Here is a 20,431-nt window from a genome sequence, read left to right as displayed (position 1 = left end):
TATAAAGCATCTTTTAAAAAAAAAAAAAAGGCAAAAATGTTAAAACAAATTTTGCAATACCTACCCAGTTACCAGGGTGGCTATGACACATATTTCAGTCCAATGAAAACTAGCAACTACACTAAACATCACGACTGCTTTATCAGTGACTGATGTACTACAAATAACAACACGAGAGCCTCTTCTCTGAAGAAAAGGAAAGGATGCTGCAGTAATATCAAACTGAAAATGCAGCTCTTATTTTAGAGTGGGGGAAAATAGTTCCAGCTGGAAAAGATGTAATTTCTAAACAGCTGGGGAATGGATTCAAAGAAATACTCATACATGGTGGAATTATTGAAGTGAGGGCATGGATGGAGCAATTAGTTGACAGGTAAGGCTTTAATCCTCCAGTTTCATTACCTCTTGTCTTCAGTTCATCTTCTTCCACCTCTATATCTAAAGCATCAAATACAGCACCTAGAGGAATCTTCAGTGTTGGATTACCAGGTATTTTAAAATCCTTATTAGAAGAAAAGGCAAAATATAAAAGTGTGATTTTATTTATAAATCCATTTTTCTTTAAGTGTTAGTACAGTTTTACTAACATATGCCTATGAACTAAACATAGGAGTGCATTCAAAATTACTGCCTTCTAAATGCATGTTTCATTTTATGTAAAGCAAAAGTAGTTTGCAGCTACGCTATGAAAGTTTACTAATTCAAGCAGGTACGTATGGTAAGAATACAGCACTGCACCATTTTCTGGAAAACGTTGAGAAAATAAAGCAGTCAAAATACAATGCCAAGCACTGTAAGATTTCCTGCCACTGCTTCAGGAACAGCAAGCCTGCTTTGCAATTCACCACATAACAATGGATTATAACACCAAGTTTATAAAGGATTACATGCAAGTCAGCACACAAATGTGCCATCAGATGGCCCACTGCATTTAATCAAAAGAGACAGAAGCTGTCAAAAGGGATCCTAGTGGCTCTGGTCAGCACCCTGACCGCCTTTTGGGTTGGGAACCCTATGGCTACAGTACCGCTGACTGGGCGTTAAAAGTCTGGTTGGTGGTGCTGCAGAGCTAAGGCAGGCTAGTCCCTACCTGTCCTGGCTCCATGCTGCGTCCTGGAAGAGGCCAGCAGGTCCGGCTCCTAGCGGGGAGGCCACAGAGCTCTGCACACTGCCCCCACCCTAAGCACCGGCTCTGCACTCCCATTGGCCAGGAACCGTGGCCAATGGGAGTTGTAGGGGCGGTGCCTGTGGGCGAGAGCAGCGTGCAGGCCCGCCTGCTGCACCTCCGCCTAAGAGCTGGACCTGCTGTTGGCCGCTTCCAGGGCGCAGTGCAGTCCATGGTGCCATGACAGACAGGAAGCCTGCCTTAGCCCCCCGCACTGTGCTGCTGATCGGGAGCCACCAGCAGTAAGTCTGTACCCCAACCCTGAGCCCAAATCCCCTGCCCTAGCCCTGAGCCTCCCCAAACCTGGAGCCCCCCCTGCACCCTAACCCCTCATCCCCAGCCCCGCTCCAGAGCCTGCATCCCCAGATGGAACCCTCATCCCTCCTGCTCCCAACTCCCTGCCTCAACCCGAAGACCCCCTCCCACACCCTGAACCTCTCATTTCTGGCCCCACCCCAGGCCCGCACCCCCAGTTAGAACCCTTACCCCCCCCTTGCACCCTAACCTCCTGCCCCAGCCCAGTGAAAGTGAGTGAAGGTGGGGAAGAGCAAGCCACCGAGGGAGGGGGAATGTAGTGAGCAGGGCATTGGGGAAGGGGGCGTGGCCTAAGGAAAGGGGCAGAGCTAAGGTGTTCGGTTTTGTGGGATTAGAAAGTTGGCAACCCTAACAGAGATGCAGTACGAGATAGGCAAATTGTTATTGTATTTTATGTTATTTTCCTGTGAGCACATAAGGGGAGAAAATCCCAAACAAAATTTTAAGATAAAAAGCAACACAAAGTCACAAATCATGCTTATTTCTCCTTATGCAATGTCATGTATGCTGCAACTTCCTTGAGCGTAGAAAAACAATTGGGTATTGGATGCATTTCAAATCTGAATTCTGCAATCATGCCAAACGTTATTTTTAAGTCAAGACACCATATATTTCAGGAGCACACGTGAATAACATCAGAAAATCCAATATATTTAGCTGAACCACTACACAATTAGAATTATGTGGTTGGTGTTTTAAGAAAAAAAAAAGTATTATGCCTTGTGTCAAATCTACTAATAATTAAAACTGAAAACAAGCTAAAGTTATACAAGTATTTTTTAAATAATTTCTTCAGGGGTATTTTTCCCCTAAAACTTCTGTGACTTCCCTAACAATATTCAGGTTTCAGAGTAGCAGCCGTGTAAGTCTGAGTCTGCAAAAAAGAAAGGAGGACTTGTGGCACCTTAGAGAGTAACAAATTTATCTGAGCATACGCTTTCGTGAGCTACAGCTCACTTCATCGGATGCATTCAGTGGAAAATACAGTGGGGAAATTTATATACACAGAGAACATGAAACAATGGGTATTATCATACACACTGTAACAAGAGTATTGTATAATTTTCTTTAAATCAACTTCTTCTAATTTTTGGGTTTATTGTGCTATGTTCTTTCCCAGGAAAAAAAAAAAGTTTTCATTGGCATTGTGCTTTTATTCACTTTACTCTTTACACACTTATTTTTTACCCTTGTATTTGAACGTCAGCTGTCATTTAACAAGTAGTTAGGCATATAAATAGATAGTGTCTATCCAACATTCTTCACATTAAAATAACGCATCTAGTGACTACAGGGAAATTCTGATGCAGCTTCTCAAGGAAAATGCTGTATGTCTAAATATTAATTATTTAGTATTCCAATGTGGACAGCACTGTTCAAAAGGTCCAGTCCTGCAAAACCCTCAACTCTCACTGATTTCCGTGGGAGTACAGGTATGTGCTGGATGTGCAAGTAACTACCTTCTCCAAGGAAGGTATTTACAATCTACTTTTAATATATGCAGCATAGCTTATTTAATGGCATAGTTTTAGCTTGTACATGGAAGCCTTAGATACCTGTTTTTTTTCCCCTGCTTTCTTTATTTGTCCCAATTCAGCTATTTCTTTTTCATTCATTGGAAGAGCTTATGAGGTTATACACGCAACTTGATGGCATTTCTCTGTAATGTAATTGCTTTAGAATGCAACATCTGATCAATTCCAAAATATTCTTGGCATCAATGGCCAGAACCATAATCATTCTGGTGAAAATCAGAAAGGAGGAAAATGGGGGACATGTGAAGCCCATGCCATCTGCTAGCACAGCCAGAGCTTCAAGCACCTCTGCAATTATCTATAGATCAAACAACTCTTTGAGGGCACCCATTAACACCTTCCAGCCGAATACCTCATCTCCTCTCTACCCATTCCTCCCCATAGAGTTTAATATGTTGACACCATCAATGACTTATCTCCCAGACAATTAATAATGGCGGGGAATGGGGTGGGGTAAGAAGAGGAAAGGGGAAAATGGTGGTGTGCATATAGTCCCTGGCAGATGGGGGGGAAAATGAGGGGCACTGGTGTGTGGCAGGGCTGTCCCTAGCTATTCTGGGGCCCTAAGCAGCCCCGCTGCGGAGCTCAGGGGAGTGGGAAAGGGGCGGAGCTGGGGCAGAGCAGGGACAGGAAGAGGCAGGGCTGGAAGAGCTGGAGCAGGGACTGGAGCAGCACACAGCTGCGCAGGGCGCCAGGAAATTTGGGGCACCAAATTTCCTGGTGCCCTACGCAGCTGCGTACTTTGCGTATGGGTAAGGATGGCCCTGTGTGTGCATCAGGAAGTGATGGAAGACACACAACTCCTGGTGAGGAGAAAGTGTGGGGCCCTAGTATGAAGGAGGGAACACAGATTGTCCATGGCATGGAGGGGCATAGGTGGCACACGAACCCCCTGAAATGGGGGTATGGGGAAATGGGAGGTGCAAACAGATCCTGGCACAGATGGACAATAAGGGACCCTTGTATGAGAGGATGTGGGCAATGAGGGAGCACAAAGAACCACTGATGACGAGGGGAGGGAAGACTGGGGGTGGCACATAGAGATGCTGGTATGAGGGAAGAATGGAGGACTCTGCTATGGGAGGAGGAGAGATGGGGGGACAGATCAAACCCCTGGCAGGAGAGAGACTAGGGAACCACTGAAATAGAGGGAGCTAGAGGGTGGCACACAGGGAGCTGGAGAGGGGAGGAATGGGGAGATGCAAGGAGCCCCTGGTGTGCACAATGAGCTCTGCCTAAACAAGCCACAAAGTGTGCGACCCCCTAGATATTTTACTCTTTCAGCTACAAATGTTAATTGTTATAAATTATGTGTTAACAATGGTCAAGTTCCTCTACTATGTTATGATCATGTAATAAATGACAGTTTAGAAATCTAAATTTCTAGTTTCATTTTATTATAGAGTTTCCTAAATCCTGGCCATGTGTAAACATGAAAAAGCTTAATTATCCTAACTGCACTACAAATAATATCAGCTTTCTGATGACTTAATTGTACATTAATGTGTCCTTGATGACAGCATACTTTATTCTGTTCACTTTTCTTTTTAAAAAAAATCACACACGCCACAGAGACCATTTACTCCTGTCCTCTGAAGGAAGAATATATCAAAGCTGAAGAGATCAAAATTACTACAACTGTGGATGTACTGCCCACTGGAAAAAGAAAAATATCTCCAATAAGAAAACAATTACATACCTTGTTAGTACTGTAAAATGATGCAAACCCAGTAACTTTTACTGAGCTATACCAGAAATATAAGGTCATGCAAATCCTCTTAAATTTTTTTTGTATTCATTCAGCCACCAATATAGACTGACAGTTGCTTGCATGTTTCTCTTGATAAACACAATACTTGTGTCTCCATGTGAATTTGCACCTCTCTTTGGCTAGAGGCTCCATAAACAGACAGCAAAACAACTTACTCTTCTGCATACAGTAGCCAGTAATAATTTGAATGTGACAATTAAAAACTTCTCACTAACTATAGGATGGGAAGCAAAGCTAAATGATTATTCCCATCTTAAAACTGAAATGTAATTTCATATTCTCTGGTTGATTTAAAAAACTAAATAAAATACACTCATATCATTCTTAGGAAACAAACAGAGTGATACACAGAAAGATTTAATGTAGGTTGGGCATTAAGGTGCATTAGTCTTCAGAGACATAAGAAGGAAGAGTACAGTACAGAGAATCACATTATCTCCAGCACCAGATAAGACACAACTGGGAAATAAGACAAAGCACAGCTAAAACAAGGTCTGTGTTTATTTCACTTTTTTAAAGAACATACCTGTACACTATTTCCTTGTGTTTGGTAAGACAGTCTGGCATTTGATAATGGAGAATGAGATCCCAATTTTCTATCCAAAAATACCTCTTTGCTACATGTATAACACCAGACACGCAGGGTGGTAAGATTGACAGTTAGACAGTGCTTTGTGTCCTAAAACAGAACAAAAAAAATGATTTAGGAACTTACATAAAACCTCAATGTGTCCAAGCCAGAACTGTATTAATATGTGAAATCTTTCAAAAAAAGACTAACATGTACCAGGTAAAAATATTAAATCTAGCAGCAGTTCAGCTGTTCCTCAAATCCAAGCTTTTAACTTGTAACACCTAGATTGAAAGGGTCCAAACCACAAACATCATGTAAGAGGTATGTCTGCTTTAACTATCAGTACAATCTGAAAAGAGAAGATCTCAGTGTTGTCCATAATCATCTTAAACTGTTACAATTCACTCATCAAGAAAGTATCTGGGTATTGGTAGGGCCCTATCAAATTCATGGTTCATTTTGGTCAATTTCACAGACAGATGATTTTAAAATTGATCAAGTTCACCTTTTCAGATGTTTACATAAGGCTATTGTAGGGGGGTTGTGGAGCTGCCCTGCAGGGGAAGAGGAAGTCTTGTCCCTCCCCATCCCCAGCTGGGACTAGCAGCTGGAGCACTGCGCAGAGTAGGAGTCCCCAACCCCGTGCAAGATTTCATGGGGAAGATCAGATTTCATGATCTGTGATGTGTTTTCACAGCCATGAACTATCAATACCTAGGGCCCTACCAATGGGATAGAGTGTTTTCATCTCTAGGTCAGTATTTAAAAATATCCCCTGGAGATAGCAAGTAATCAAGTCTTTGGCCCTTAAATAGCTGTCATATGGTAATGTAAAATGAGACATTTTGGTTCAGTTCCTAGCAAACTACAAACAAGACTGTCAGCTACAAAATGTTGGGGATATATCCTGAATCCAGTTAGTTAAACTGTTATAGCAGAAAGGACTTTTAAGTACAGTCTACGTACTTGGAACTGCCCCCCAAAATCAAGATTTATCTCAAATTGTAAACATTAGAACAGTAGCATGTGTGTTCTCATCAGATATACAATGGATAACAAAACTGACAATCCTATGGCTGATTTGCTCAGGTTCAAGCATGTAGTTATGTTCAAGCATAATAAATAAGGCTCTCAAATGAAAGGTTGGTCTCAATTATGCTGCCTTATAAAGCCTAAGTTCTTTGATGTTTCTTATCTCATACAGGTCAGTGTTAGTCTAACTGTAAGTTAGCATTCTGGATTTAGTCCAACAAATATCTGGAGTTAAACGATGGTAGAAAAGGACGTTTACCCCCGAGGTGCCTCATGCAGGAAGTTCCAAGCCAGTGGGTTTCTGTGAGACAGAGGTCCCCAAAGAATGGGGCACACTCCCCTGGGGGGTGTGAAGGAATGCCCAGAGAGGTGCAGTGGGGCCTGGCCATCCCCCACAGTGGTGGGAAGGGAGCGCCACCCAGCCCATCCCAGCTCTGCTCCAGTCCCGCCGCCTCCAGCCACCTCCCTGACTCCCGTCCCATCCCCAGCCTCAGAGCGGCTGTGCTTCCAGCCCTGCGGCAGCCCTCAGCCTTGGCCGCTGGCTGTGTCTCTGTTCCCAGCCCAGGGCAGAGGCTGGGAGTGGAGCCGCACCTGGCCGCGGGCCCGTCTGATGGCCTCCACCACAGCCTGGCTACAGCTCCGCTCCAGCTCTTGCCCCAAGCCTTGGCCCCTGGCTGTGGCCCCAGACCCATATCCAGCCTTGGCCCTCTTACCCCATCCACATCCCTCCCCCATACAGCAGCCCATACAGCACCGCTCCCAGCTCGGGGGGGGGGGGGAGAGAAGAGATGGGACGGGGGCATGGACAGGGATTGGGGGGCGCACACAAGCCTCAAAAATTTGAGGACCGCTGCTGTAAGAGCAGACCCAGAAGCTCCTGCCTCGGTATCCCTAACACAATCTATTTTCATCTTGTTTTCATACAACACTCCTTTCTTCTTTGATCTCTCCATCTGAATTTCTTCTCTCTGGACTACCATCTCCCCTCATTCAATATCATACCACACATTTGTCCCATCCCTGCCCCATTACTGGGCCTTCTGCAACCTTCAGTCTATCAATGTTCATGAATTTTCTGCTACATCAGGCCCCTCCTCCCAACCCTCTTGTCCACTCTCCACTCTGCTTTTTTCTCCACCCATGCTCCTTTCTATCACTGTGAAGTCCAATACACCAATTCCAGACCTGTCTCACTCCCAGCATCTGCTCTCTCCATTACTGTCCTTGTGCTGCTGAGCATCCTGGGAACTCACTAACTTCCTTCACTGCAGATTCCTTCTCTCCTTCAACTATCATCTCCCTGGCGAAGCAACTATACTTCTCCCACATGGAGTCCCATGCCCACAGTCCCCATCACTTCTTGGCAACCTTCGAGTCCCTCCTTAAAGCACTCCCCTTCCTGTCTCTCTGCACAGGATCTTGCAGTCTTCCAGAGGGGAAAAAAAAAGAAAAAAACAAAACAAAACCCAAACAACAAAATCCACCAGGAATCTCCCTCTTGCACTTTCTCTTCCCTTTCTCCTGTCACCAGCCTTGAGGTCTTTTGCCTTTTCTCCTATAAACACCCATATCTGCCACAGTGATCCCATTCCTCTTCCTATCTCCTTACTTCTATTACTCATTCTTCCCTTATCCTTCTTTCTCAACCTCTTCCCTCACAATATGAACAATGTCCTGGTCTCCCTTGTCCTCCAAAAACTATCCCTCAGTCCTACCTACCCCTCCAGCTACAGCCCCATATCTCTCACACCTTTAAATTCCTTGAACACAGTCTACTACCAATGCATTCACTTCTCCTCCAATCCAGCCTTGGACCCCCTCCATCTGGCTTCCAGTGTTTCCACTCTACTGAAACCTCTCTTTCTAGGGTCTCCAATTATTTCTTCCTACACAAATTTCAGCCTCAACTCTTCCCACATCTCCTTTGACCTTCCTGCTGCGTTTAATATTATAGATCATCCTCTCCTTGGCATCATATCCTCACACTGGGCTTTCCAGATACTGTCCTCTCCTGGGTCTCCTCTTACCTCTCTGACCATTCCTTCAGTGGATCCTCCTCCCTTCTCTCACTCTGTGAGAGGGCTCTGTCCTTGGCCCTTTGCTCTTCTGACTTTAAACCTTATTTTTGGGCGATAGTTGGTTCACATGGCCTCAGCAGTCGCCTCTGTGCTGATGGCTCACAACTCTCTCTCCAACACTAAACTGTCTCCTATCCAACTGCACATCTCAGCTTGCCTCTCCAACATCTCTCCTCCTGGATGTCTTAAATAGAACATGGTCAAAACCCAACTCCTTATCACTGTTGACAATGTCATCCTCCTCCCCGTCACTCAGGTCTGCAATCTCAGTCATTTTTAATTCCTCCTTTTCCTTTGCCCCATACAGCCAGGTATTTCCAAATCCTGCCATTTCCTCCTCAATATCTCCAACATCTGTCCTCTCCACAGTCAAATATCTCATTCAGACCTTAATTATTCCAATATTCTCTTCTCCAGACACCCAAAAACACACGGTGAGCATTCTCTCTCTCTCTCACACGGTGAGTGCTCTCTTTCTCTCAAACACACATGAGCACTGCTGGCTAAACTTACATTGCTTGGCTATTGATTTGATCATAACCTCCCTCTCTGAACCCCCCGGCTGGCTCTCCATTTGCTACTGCATCACCTTTAAGCTTCTTGTCACCACCTTCACAGCTCTGTCTCTCCCTACTTACTCTCTCTTAACAAGCTTCATGTTGCCTGTCCCCTTTGCTCCACCAAGTCTCCAAGCCTGTTCTGAGCTTCTCCCACAAATCAATGCTGTGGATTCTTCCACATGGCCTTCTATGCATGATATGATATTCTCAAGCTTATCCTCAAAGCTGATACATTGTCTACATTTAAGTGTTGCTGAAAGACTTCTCCCAAGTTGCCTACAATGATTCAAACGATACCATATATAAAAATTGTAAGCTTCTCATTACAGGAGTGTTTGGAAAGTACACAGCACATTGCGGGTGCTATCATAAATAATGTCAAGGAAACAGCCTTGCTGTTGTACAAGGTTCAAAGACACTCTTTCCTAAATACACATACACCCTCCGCACCTTCCCTCTCTCATGTGGCCACTCCACCTGAGTCCCTGCTCACAGACTACTATTGTACTTTTATAGCACACAGAGCTTTGGGGCAAAGTGCACTTCTTGTGCAAGCTGTTGTAAGCTACAGATAAAATTTTCTCTGTTAATATGGCCTTGAACAATGCCAGTGCTTTTGACTTGCAGACTTTTGGATAACAAAGTTGCTAGAAACGGTGACATTTCCTATATTCATTTTCAGCAGAGTAACTGAAATAATTAAGTAGAACTTCCTTAATTATCAGGATAAGTCTTCACCTGCAGCTTCAGCTATGTAGAAGCCTACAATAAACTGCTACAAACCTCTACAGCAAGGGCTCAATATTCTCTAAGTGGAGGAGTTAAAAATTATTATTTCTAGCATAGCCAAATGCAAAAGAGATAAAGCAAGGAAGCTAGTGAAAATGAGAGGGAGTGACAAACTGATATCAACCTTAATTGTTTCTCAAGTTAGAAAGATCAGAAATGACTATCTAGAATACTAGAGGGATGGATTAAATGGATAAAAAGAGCTTCAGTTAGATATGGGCTATTGTCCAGAAATTAAAGGAAATGAAGGAAACTGAACAAGAATGTGAGATATTGCTGTTATAAATGACAGCAGGTAAAGCTATCTTTTCCCTTTGTGCTACCTGAAACACACATATCAATAACACTAACTTAGGGTGTAAGGAGGCAGCAATAAACTTCAGTACAGTGCTAGGAAATTATAAATGTTTATAAGAAATGCCGGGTACCACCCACACCACAAATGCCCTACAAGTAGCTCACACTATATATCATTTTACTTAAAAGTTGTAAAACTGATCTTTAATGCTAGTCATTAGCAAATCAGATAGTGAGATACTATATTAGGATTATATCAATGTCTAAATATTAGCGATATTATAGTAACACACGAAGGCTAAATCCCGATTGATAAGCTATCCTGCTGTGAACAGTAAAAAAATTATCCATACCCCAGGATATAATTATTCTAATTAAAGATAAGATGCAAGAAGTAAAAATAGAGAATACTGACAGGTGGGAAATGAGAAAGGTGGATGAGGGCAAGAGTGAGTTTCTTCCTAAACAGTACTGAAAGCAGTATACTTTTTGATATCTTTTGCTACAGAGCCTTTTGGGATAACCGATCTATGGAATTTAGATACTGGTGTGTTAATGAAATCAAAGTTTTTAATCACTTGTGTAAACTCATTCTCCAACATGTTGAAACACATTTATAAGCCACCTCCCACCATTGTGCTATAAAGCAAAAAATAAAGTATCACAAAAAGAAAACCTCTACTTGAAATTCAAACCAGTAAAAACAAATGAGAAATTTAATATAAGGAGAAAGGGATGTTAAGGTATTACATATAGGGCAAATAATGATAAAAAAAATCCCAGAGGCCTTAGGCAAAAGCCTAAAGGTATTTAATAGAAGTGTAAAGCAATTATCTAAATGATTGTCAGGAGACACTGGATCCACATCCAAGGGGCCACAAAGCTACAATCACCTGCCAAGTTGAGATGTGATTCCTGTGTGGTAAAACTCACGCAGGAGCCCTTGAGTATAGCCAGGGCCTATGCCATTATAATTTTAATAACCAATAGTGCCAGGTTAAAGTTAACCTGACACTTGGGTAGACAGCCAATAGCCACAACATGGGGTGGATGTAATACGAACACAGCTGCTCCAATCAGTGCACAAATGTACTATATTCTAGACTAGCTACATGCAGCTGAGTTACCGTGCAAAGAGAAATCTCAGTAACTGAGACTTGTGGTCACGAGGGCACTGTGCTGCCTGTCATGGTATACAAACCAGACTCTGTTGTAATTACTGTAATGGGGATCCTTTGAAGCTGCTGGACAAAAAGACCCCTTGCAGTTCTCCTTAGCGCTCTAATCCCAGGACTAATTACTAGCACAGTATTATCACCTGGGGCAACGCCTTGGCCTGGATTCAGCAGTACTAGAACAAACTGCTGACTGACTAGACAATAGCAATGCATCTGTAATGGACTGTCATTGAATAAATAGGGTGCAAGCCTGAACAACAACGCATTTTTGTACCAAGTCAGACATAGCCCACATATGTCCAGAGAAAGGGCATATTAAAAGTAACATTTTTAACTTTACTACCACTGAACATAAAAGAGGAAGAAGGAAAATCTCACTAGGTTTAGAATTTCTGAACCGAAGTCTCACACTAACGCTGAAGCAGACCCGAATGCTCTCCCCAGCTGAAGCTGCTCTACCCCTGTTCATGATGCACTATGGGAAAACTGAACTGTCCACATTGCACCTTACAGGAAGTTGTTGCAGCCCACCGAGACATCCTGTCAGGCCATCTTTTGGACATACTGACAGCATTTTCTCACCTACCAAAGGCACCTGTTGGAGCAGGATGATGATGACAACGTTAGAGACATGGCAGACTCGAACTGGCTGATGCTGCTTGTGACTCTCAGTGTAGCCGCTGATGCCCCTATGTAGAATAGCGCTTCTGGAGCAGCGCCACAAGCACAGACTGACAAGCACATTGTCATGTGCACCTGGAATGACCACTAATGAGAACCTCCACAAGAAGAAAGCTACATTTCTGGAGCTTTGTAAGCAGCTTGCCCCAACCTTCCAGTGTCATGACACATGCAAGAGGATGGCCAGAGAAGCAGGTTGCTATATCCACCTGGCTACTCCAGAATTATACAAGTCCATTGCTAATCAATTTGGCACTGGAAAGACAAATGTGGATAAAGTGGCAGTGGAAGTTCCTGAGGAAATCAGGCGTGTGATTTACCGCAAGATTGTGGGCATAAATAATATCCCTGAATTATTGCTGGTTTTGAGAGAACAGGGTTTCCAAACTGTGCCAGAGCCATTGATGGGATTCATGTGCCCATAGCTGCCCTCCTCAAGGACACATGAGTACATAAACCACAAAGGATACTATTGTTATGGAGGTCCTTGTGGACCACAGAGACCTATTTATGGATGCCAACATGGGCTGTACTGGAAGAGTTCATGATGCCAGGGTTTCCTGCCGATCAGGAGTTTACCTTCATAGTCAGACCGGGACACAATTCTCACCAGACAACACTGGCATAAATGGAGTAACTCTCCCCACTGTTATTCTAGGGAACCCCGCATACTATCTTTTGCCTTGGCTTATGAAACTATCTTGATCTCAGAGGCCCTGGCCAGAAGGTTTAATTACACTCTCAGTAAGTGTAGAATGGTGATTGAATGAGCATTTGGCAGATTGAAATCCCCCCAGCTCCATTTACAGAACTGTTTAGATTCCAGTATCATCAATGCTGCCTGCACTGTTGAGGCTTGCTGTGCCCTACACAATCTTTGTAAAACCAAAGGTGAGCCATTTCCGCCTGCACGGACCTATGACAGAAATGGATTGCTGAACCAGAACACTCAGCCAGACAGTGTGCCTCATCATGTGTTTATTATTCAAAATACACATTATGAACACAAACGTTCTTAATAAAAGAAAAGTCTTTATTTGTGAACATGGCAGTATTACAAAAAAACAAAGACAAAAACCCAATATTAAAGCACTGTCAGGCAGGCCAGTTGTCATTACTCTATCAAAACAACAGCAATAAACCAACACCAGTTGTAAAACCAGTAATAAAACATAGTGCATAAAATAAACGGTGAACTGGGCAAATAGTGAAACTGGTGCCAACAAGCAAATGCCCTACTTTTCCGTGTCCTCTCCCCCACCACCAGTTTTCTTTTCCCTTCTTGCACTTTCAACACTTGGTACCACTGCACAGGGACAGAGGCCTGCGGAGGCTATATTTGCCCCCTCTAGTATTTAGTAGCGTTAAGTCCCAGTTGCAAGAGTCACCCAAAATAGAATTGTCCAAAACGTTTGTGGTCTGCAGCACATGGTATCAGGGAGGGAACACAGGATGTCGTGCAAGAGCAGCAAGAGTCTGTACTCTTGTGATCATTAGCGCGAGCAGCCTGTGAAATAGATCTTCCTCCCTCAAGCAACGGTTCTGCTCCAAAAATCACATTGCCAGTCTCTCCTCATACACTAAAATTCTGTCCCCATGATCTTCAGCCTATGCCTTTCCACTTGTCATGAATCCTTTTCCCTTTCATATTGCACCTGCTTATTGGCCCTGTCCAGAATATCCTGTAAGTTTATCACAGAAACTCTTACTCTAGGACCTGTCTGTGACAGTTTGAAATCTCAGGCTCCTGCTGCAATGTGGCTTAGCTGGTGAGGTACAAGGGCCTGCAGAGGCTGAAGGACCTGCATGTCCAACAGAACACTATCATCTCAGTACTTCAAAAATGGTTCAGTGCATCCACAAAGTACCTGTAGAATCTCAAAGCCAAAAACTGACACTTACAATATACTGAAGCAGCATTATCGAAGAGGAATGCTTCCGTTCCCAGAAGCTCCATGGACACAACAGAGTTAGAGTGAAAAAGAGCACAACAGTAAGTTAAAATTTACAAATGCTATGTTTAAAGCAACGGTTCTCAACCTATTTACCATTGTGGGCCACATATGTAGCACTCTGTGGCCTGGTCTACACTACACAGTTAGGTCGACGAAAGGCAGCTTAAGCCAACTTAATTATGTCAGTGTCTACACTACAGCCCACCGATGTACATACCCTACTACACTGACATAACTCCACCTCCATGACAGGCATAAGGCTTACCTCGGCGTAGTTAGGTGAAGCAGCGTCTGTGTAGACACTCTTACTTACATTGGCTGTTACCTCTCTTGTCAATGTCACAGCTCCAGGGGAGTCATGAAATTGATAAGAAAGCTGGGCAGCTAGAGCCCAGCTATCCCCCACTCCCTTGGAGAGCTGGGTGGCTGGCTCCTGCTCCCAGCTGGGGGTGCAAAAGCCAGCCTCCAACCCCCACCCCCCGCTAGAAATTTTGGCTGTCCTAATTTCACAGCTCCATGTTGAACCCATGAAATTGACAAGACTGACTGGCTCCTGGCAGGGAAACCAAGAAGTCCTGGGCGGCTTCCTTCCAACACAGGACAGGGAACTGGGAGCCAAGTGGTGGGAGGTGGAGGCAGCATGCCCAGAGCCCAAGAGACCGTGGGGCAGCCAGGCTCCTAGCAGGGAGCGACCACCAGAGCTGAGAGTGTGGGAAGCTTAAGTAATGAGAAATGAGAAAATAGCACTGCTTCTCTTAGATCAGTGGAAGCACTCTTGATGAGGACACACACCAATGACCCAAGGAGGGTAATGTGGATACGCACCACCTCAGTAATTACTGCAGTGGCTGTAAGTAGACCTAATATAGGTCTACTTAAGTTTTGAGTGTAGACATGCCCTGTGTGTTATGTGGGCCACATCCACACAATAATATATAACCTGTATATCACATGGGCCACAGCTGTGTGCTGACTGGGCTGTAAGTGTAAACCATGGGCTGTAAACCATGGGCTTAGAACCACTGGTTTAAAGATTGCAGACTATTGTAGGCTTTGGGAGGAGGGGAGGGCATGCAGATTACTACCTAAGCCTTCTCTATCCCTTTAGGCATTCCACATTTCTGGGGGACATAATCCTTTGAGTTTCCTGAATGGCAAAGTGAAATTTTATTCCAAGCTGCCAGTGGCAAACCAGCCCGAGAGGTTTTCAAGCTATGACAATTGAGCAGCACATCTGGTAATAGAATGGGCTGGCAACCTTCAGAGGTGGGTACAGAAAATATGTCCTTCTCGAAATGTGAATAGCTATTTGGGGTTCCTAGTATGGGAAAAGTTTGCAGCTACCAGCATCTGGAATTGAGTCAAAATTCCTGGGGGAATCAACAAGATGCTGTGTTAGCATCCACATGGATTACTGCCTCCCTATAGCTTCCAATAAAGCCTCCTCTAACTAAGTCTACATATACAAACACACAGTATAATGGACTGTCAAAGAACTACACAGCCATCCCCCCCTTCTTTCTTAGCACATTTCTGTACTACATACAGCCTCAGCTGTATTTCAGACATTGATTTTTTTCATCTGTGGACTATATTTCACCCTCCATCTTTACCATGTACAGACGGCTTGTTACTCTGTTGTGTGGCTGATTTGTTCAGAATGGTATACTAAAAGGGAAGGTAATATATGATTTTTACTTTTAACACCTCAGCGCATCTTTGCAAGAATGTGCAAGCATCAAGTAAAAATGAAAGTGTGAATGCTTGTTTAACTGTTGTTTATGCTTCCTGGTCTCCACTTCGAATTCCACATGATGGCGGTGGTTGTGGGTTGATACCAAGGCTCTGGCACGCATTCCACCATTAGTGGAAGCATGCTGCTACCTGTAGCTAGCAATATATTTTGTTTTGGGTCAAATCAGAAATCCCTCCCACTCCTATAACAAACAGCAGCAGCAAGCATGGAACAAGAAACTTACCAGGCTCTGGGACTACTTCTGCTGGTTCTGTGGCAGGCTGCTCCTCCTGGGGATCATCAAACTGCCCCTCTGAGTATCGACTCAGGACATGCTACAGCTGCTCTGGTGGCAAAACCTCCTCAGGAACTAGCGTGAGCACCAGAGTAATTTTGGTAGCCTATTCCGGCTCCCCTCTGATTCAGCGTTCAGAAGGTTGCCATCCCAACTGATGGTGACCCACTGTTGGCTCCACACTCAGCACAGTACCCAGCACCCCGTCAAACTCCTTGTAAAAGTGGTAGTATGATGGAATGTTCCCAGAGGTACGGCTGTCATCCTTGGCTTCACAACAGTTGCTCTTGAGCTGCTTAATCTACTCCCTGCACTGGTCACTGGTCCAGTCAATCCCCAATTCTGCCAGCTTCTTCGCTCTTTCCTGACATGCACTTCTAGCCCTCGTACTGAATTTGAATGTTTTGGTCACCTCGCACCAGGGATTTACCAAATCTGGCTGATCTCATGACCAGGTAGCAGTGTGCAAGGTAAAGGACTTCTAGTCAATGGCCATTGCAAATGCACAAGAAGGTTCACTCCGTTTGCAGTTCAGTGGTCAGAATGGAAGGGTTAAATGGCAGGCAGCCGTGCTTGAACCAGTGGGTTGTTTCTGTTGCAACTACTTAATGTGTTAATGCAACTACTCAACTATCCAAGATGGTTTGTGTAAAATGGGGCAGTGTGTCCATATGCACAAGCATCCCGTCTAACTATGCCGTGTCTATCCCATAACTGAAGGCACAGGCCCCTAGACCAGGTTCTAAGCTTGGTAGGAGATGCACTGAAGCAGTACATCAATACATATATTATACAAATGCACTTTATTATATGATATACTTTTTCCAAATGTTCAGATATTCTCTAAGAGTTTCCAATGTAATGTATTGGAGGTCAGAAAAAAGAGGACTGCACAGTAAAGTGAATGGCCCTACACAAAAGTATATTTTCCTCCAAAGGTTCAAAGACTTCCACAATCTTTCCAAAGACCTTTCTGCTGTAGATTCAAGTCATGAGAGAAAAACATCCACATGCTGCAGAGGCTACATCTATAATCCAATAAAAAAAATCTGTGGCACCAAGTCCCAGAGCCCAGGTCAGTTGACTCAGGCTCATGGGGCTTGGACTGCAAGGCTGAAAATTGCAGTGCAGACATTTGGCCTGGAGCCTGGACTCTGAAATCACCCCCCACTAGGTCCCAGAGCCTGGGCTCCAGTCCAAGCTTGAACATCTACTCTGCAGTTTTATAGCCCTGTGAACCCAAGTCAGCTGACCCAGGCCAGCTGCAGCCATGCGGTGGTTCTTTTACTGCAGTGTAGACATACCCTTAGAGTGCAGACAGACAATTAACCCAAGCATCATATAAAGGAAGAAATAATCGATTTGGGAAAAAAAAGACATTACTGTTTATATAATAATGTCTGAGAAGAGTAAAAGACAAAAACTTAATAAAGCCTCCAAACACATGTCAGATGGCAGAATGCTGCTAGGAGTTGCAGGAATTATGAACAAGGTTCTGTGAGCTAAGCTGCACATTCGACCTGAATTATGGAGCACGAATCCTGGACTATGCAATAATGATTTTTCCCCCCCTTCCCCACACTAGTTCAAACTCTTCATTATTGATTTCAACATTAAATTCAATGTATTTTATGCAGATTTGTATATTGCAAACACAAAGATGCTTTCCAGAAATTGTCAAGGAGAAGCAAGATGTTGTACGAGGGAGACAAAATTCCTCCCCCCTTGTTACACATCGACAGTAATTAACTGTTCCACTGCACCCAGACCTACTGCTTGTCTACATCCAACAGTGACAAAGAATTTTTGTTAAAATGATCAGCAATGAAATAGTTAATCTAAAAGAGCATAATTAAACTGCAGTGTTAACTCCCAAGTGAGAAGCATGGGGCATTTTATGTTGTGAAGCACAATTATGCAGTAAGTTTAAATAGATGAATAATTATGTAGCAGCATAATCATTTTATAAACACATGGGCCCCCAAATGAATTAGACATGATCCCCAAGCGCAAGAAGGCATCATCAACAAGCAAAGCTTCAACTCAGGAAAAACTACCTGACTGCACTGGTCAAAAACAACAAGAATATTCTTTAACTATACTTCCCTTCCTCCACCTCCTCCTCTCAAGGAGTCGGGGGGGAAAAAGTTGCTGTCCTAGAATAAAGGGCTTTTACCATTTGATGGCGAGACCCTAGATGACAAAAACTAGAATGAAACCATGTATATATATGTTTATATATATACACACACACACACACACCCCTACCTGAGAATGTATGGTACTGTGATCTACATGGGATTCACCGCAGCCAACATACGAACATCTATTCTGTCAAACAAAAATAAGAGACATAATTATGGTGCAGTATACTCTATTAATTCTTTTTAGTGAGTTGTCAAATCAAACTTACAGAACAAAGTGATACAGCTTCCAAATGCATTTTTAATTCACACTATTGTACATCTGCAGGATTCTGAAAAGAGCAAGGTATCACACAAGGTAAGCACTGCAATAAATAATACAGTAAAGCAATGAAAATGCTGCAAGATTTTCCTCTGAATTTCCTTGATTTTGAGGGTGGGGTTAGACAATGTTTTTGATATATGTCTTCTCTTCAGCTGTTTTAACTTGGTCTTTTTCTTATTTAAAAAACAAAGCGTCCAAGATATTCTGAAAATCCATGAAATGTAAACATGGCACTATCAATTGTGTGTGTATTATTTGGGATCTTTAATTTAGAGTCTGCCTCTAAACTGTCAAAATTGTTAATATTCAATATGTCAATCATTTCAACATCAGTGCACATTTATATGCACATCAAGGCTATTGACCATCTGAATATTATTTTATAACCTACAGATTTATTACCCTTGAAGGCTAATAGCCATCAACATCCCATCTTTAAGCATGTGCCATGTTTGAGTTACAAAATGCAGTGACTATTTACTCTCAACAATTCTGTTATTACAGTTCTGATTTAACATGTATTTGTTGAGCTGGTATGCAAACTTGAAGCTCTCCGTACAATGCTAACCTCAAGACATTGCTATTAGTCCCTCATTTCCATAAGCACCAAACACAATCGCTTAAGTAATCTGTACATACTGTTTGTGCACATTAACACAGATGTTGCTCATACAAAGCATTGGTACTTAAATGTCAAATAGCTCCTGTACGTTTGCATTAACTGCTTTCTAAAACTTTAATAGCACGCATTTATAGAAGATAACAGTAGGTACTGGTTAAGTAATGAGGATAATGAAGTTTCTATCATGCTGGGATCTCACCATGTGCTGGGTGCTTGGCTAAGCACAAAGGGGAATGCAAGGTGCCAAATCATCCAAGAAGAGGAGATATCACACCATGACACCTCCTTTGAAGGGTCTTTTTGTGATTATAATATCACCCTATGGAAATATTCGTAGGAAATTAAAATAAATTATTCAATAAATGTCCAAGTGTTCCAGATTGAAGTGGATATAAACTCAAAACAGACAAAAAATGATTTTTGTTTAGCAAATGCCTGGTGTTCTCTCCCCCCCCCATTTTGTTTTGTGACTTTTCCACCTGATATTCCCATCCTTCCCACTCCTTCCACTTTGGTTTCCCCTGCTAAAAGTTTTTTAGATGTAATTTGGTAGCTTAAAAAAACAGTTTAATGAGAAATTGTATAATACTTCAGCAAACCTTCTCTCTTTTTGAGAGAAAGAACAGAAAAATCTGTTCTTTTTCTTGCAACCAGGATTCTCTTGAAGAAGGTGGTGGAAAGCAATTTTAGAAATATATACATACTGGTTGCTCCCTGTCACGTTTCAGCCCAGATTTGAGTGTTGACAAGAGATACGCATCTGAGCTCACCGAGGAGTTGAAAAACCCTGCTGAGGCAGATCTGCACACCTGCAGCACCTCGAGTGACATTTTATAGCTGATTCAGCTGCACTTCCCTTCTTGTACCATAGAGATGCACCTTAATCAGAAGCAACATTCTCTCCATTCATTTTTTAAAAACATCTGGAAGCCCCCCCTTCATGCCAAAAGCTGGGATGGTGAAGCAGCAATATATCTTAATGCTGGAGGTAAGGTGGTGAAGTTATTTTAAGAGGGAGGGGAAAAAGAGGTAAGTAGGTAGAGTAGGTAAGGACAAAGCCTGAAGAAAATACTTTTTAAAATGTTTGTATGGAATTTTTAAATGTCTGAATAAATGTTTATTTTACTTGTTTTGCTTGGTGACAATGAAGTGACACTAGGTTAAGGGTTCTCACAACAATTGTTTTGGTGGCCTCAGAGTGCGGCCACCATCTCTTGCCGGTGGACCACTCTGACAAGTTTTCCTAAAATACTTAATTAACTTTAGGAAAAACAAATAAATATGCACATATATACATCCACATTCTTGTAATTTATGTCTGATTTTTCTTCCAGACTCAACAATAAAAATAACGTACAGTTGTCTCTATTCTTTACTGGG

At 43.0% G+C, this 20,431-nt stretch overlaps 1 protein-coding gene across 8 annotated transcripts in view; it reads right to left on the bottom strand.

The window, feature by feature from the left end:
* USP33 (ubiquitin specific peptidase 33) overlaps nucleotides 1-20,431 on the bottom strand; it is a 90,288-nt gene that overhangs the window by 50,219 nt on the left and 19,638 nt on the right. For 6 of the 8 annotated variants that reach the window (XM_073357287.2, XM_073357286.2, XM_073357280.2 and 3 more), the window contains 3 exons: nucleotides 18,229-18,291; nucleotides 5,313-5,465; nucleotides 403-502 (listed from right to left, as the gene is read on the bottom strand). In XM_073357287.2, coding sequence (XP_073213388.1) covers nucleotides 403-502; nucleotides 5,313-5,465; nucleotides 18,229-18,291 — 316 coding nt within the window. Of the gene's footprint in view, nucleotides 1-402; nucleotides 503-5,312; nucleotides 5,466-18,228; nucleotides 18,292-18,373; nucleotides 18,470-20,431 lie in introns of all 8 variants that reach the window. The other 2 variants (XM_073357284.2, XM_073357285.2) reach the window with 2 other exon arrangements.

Source organism: Lepidochelys kempii, chromosome 8 (assembly GCF_965140285.1).
Source record: "Lepidochelys kempii isolate rLepKem1 chromosome 8, rLepKem1.hap1, whole genome shotgun sequence".
NCBI lineage: Eukaryota > Metazoa > Chordata > Testudines > Cheloniidae > Lepidochelys > Lepidochelys kempii.
Note: the sequence above shows the minus strand (reverse complement) of the source record. Positions and strands in the feature narration are given on the sequence as shown.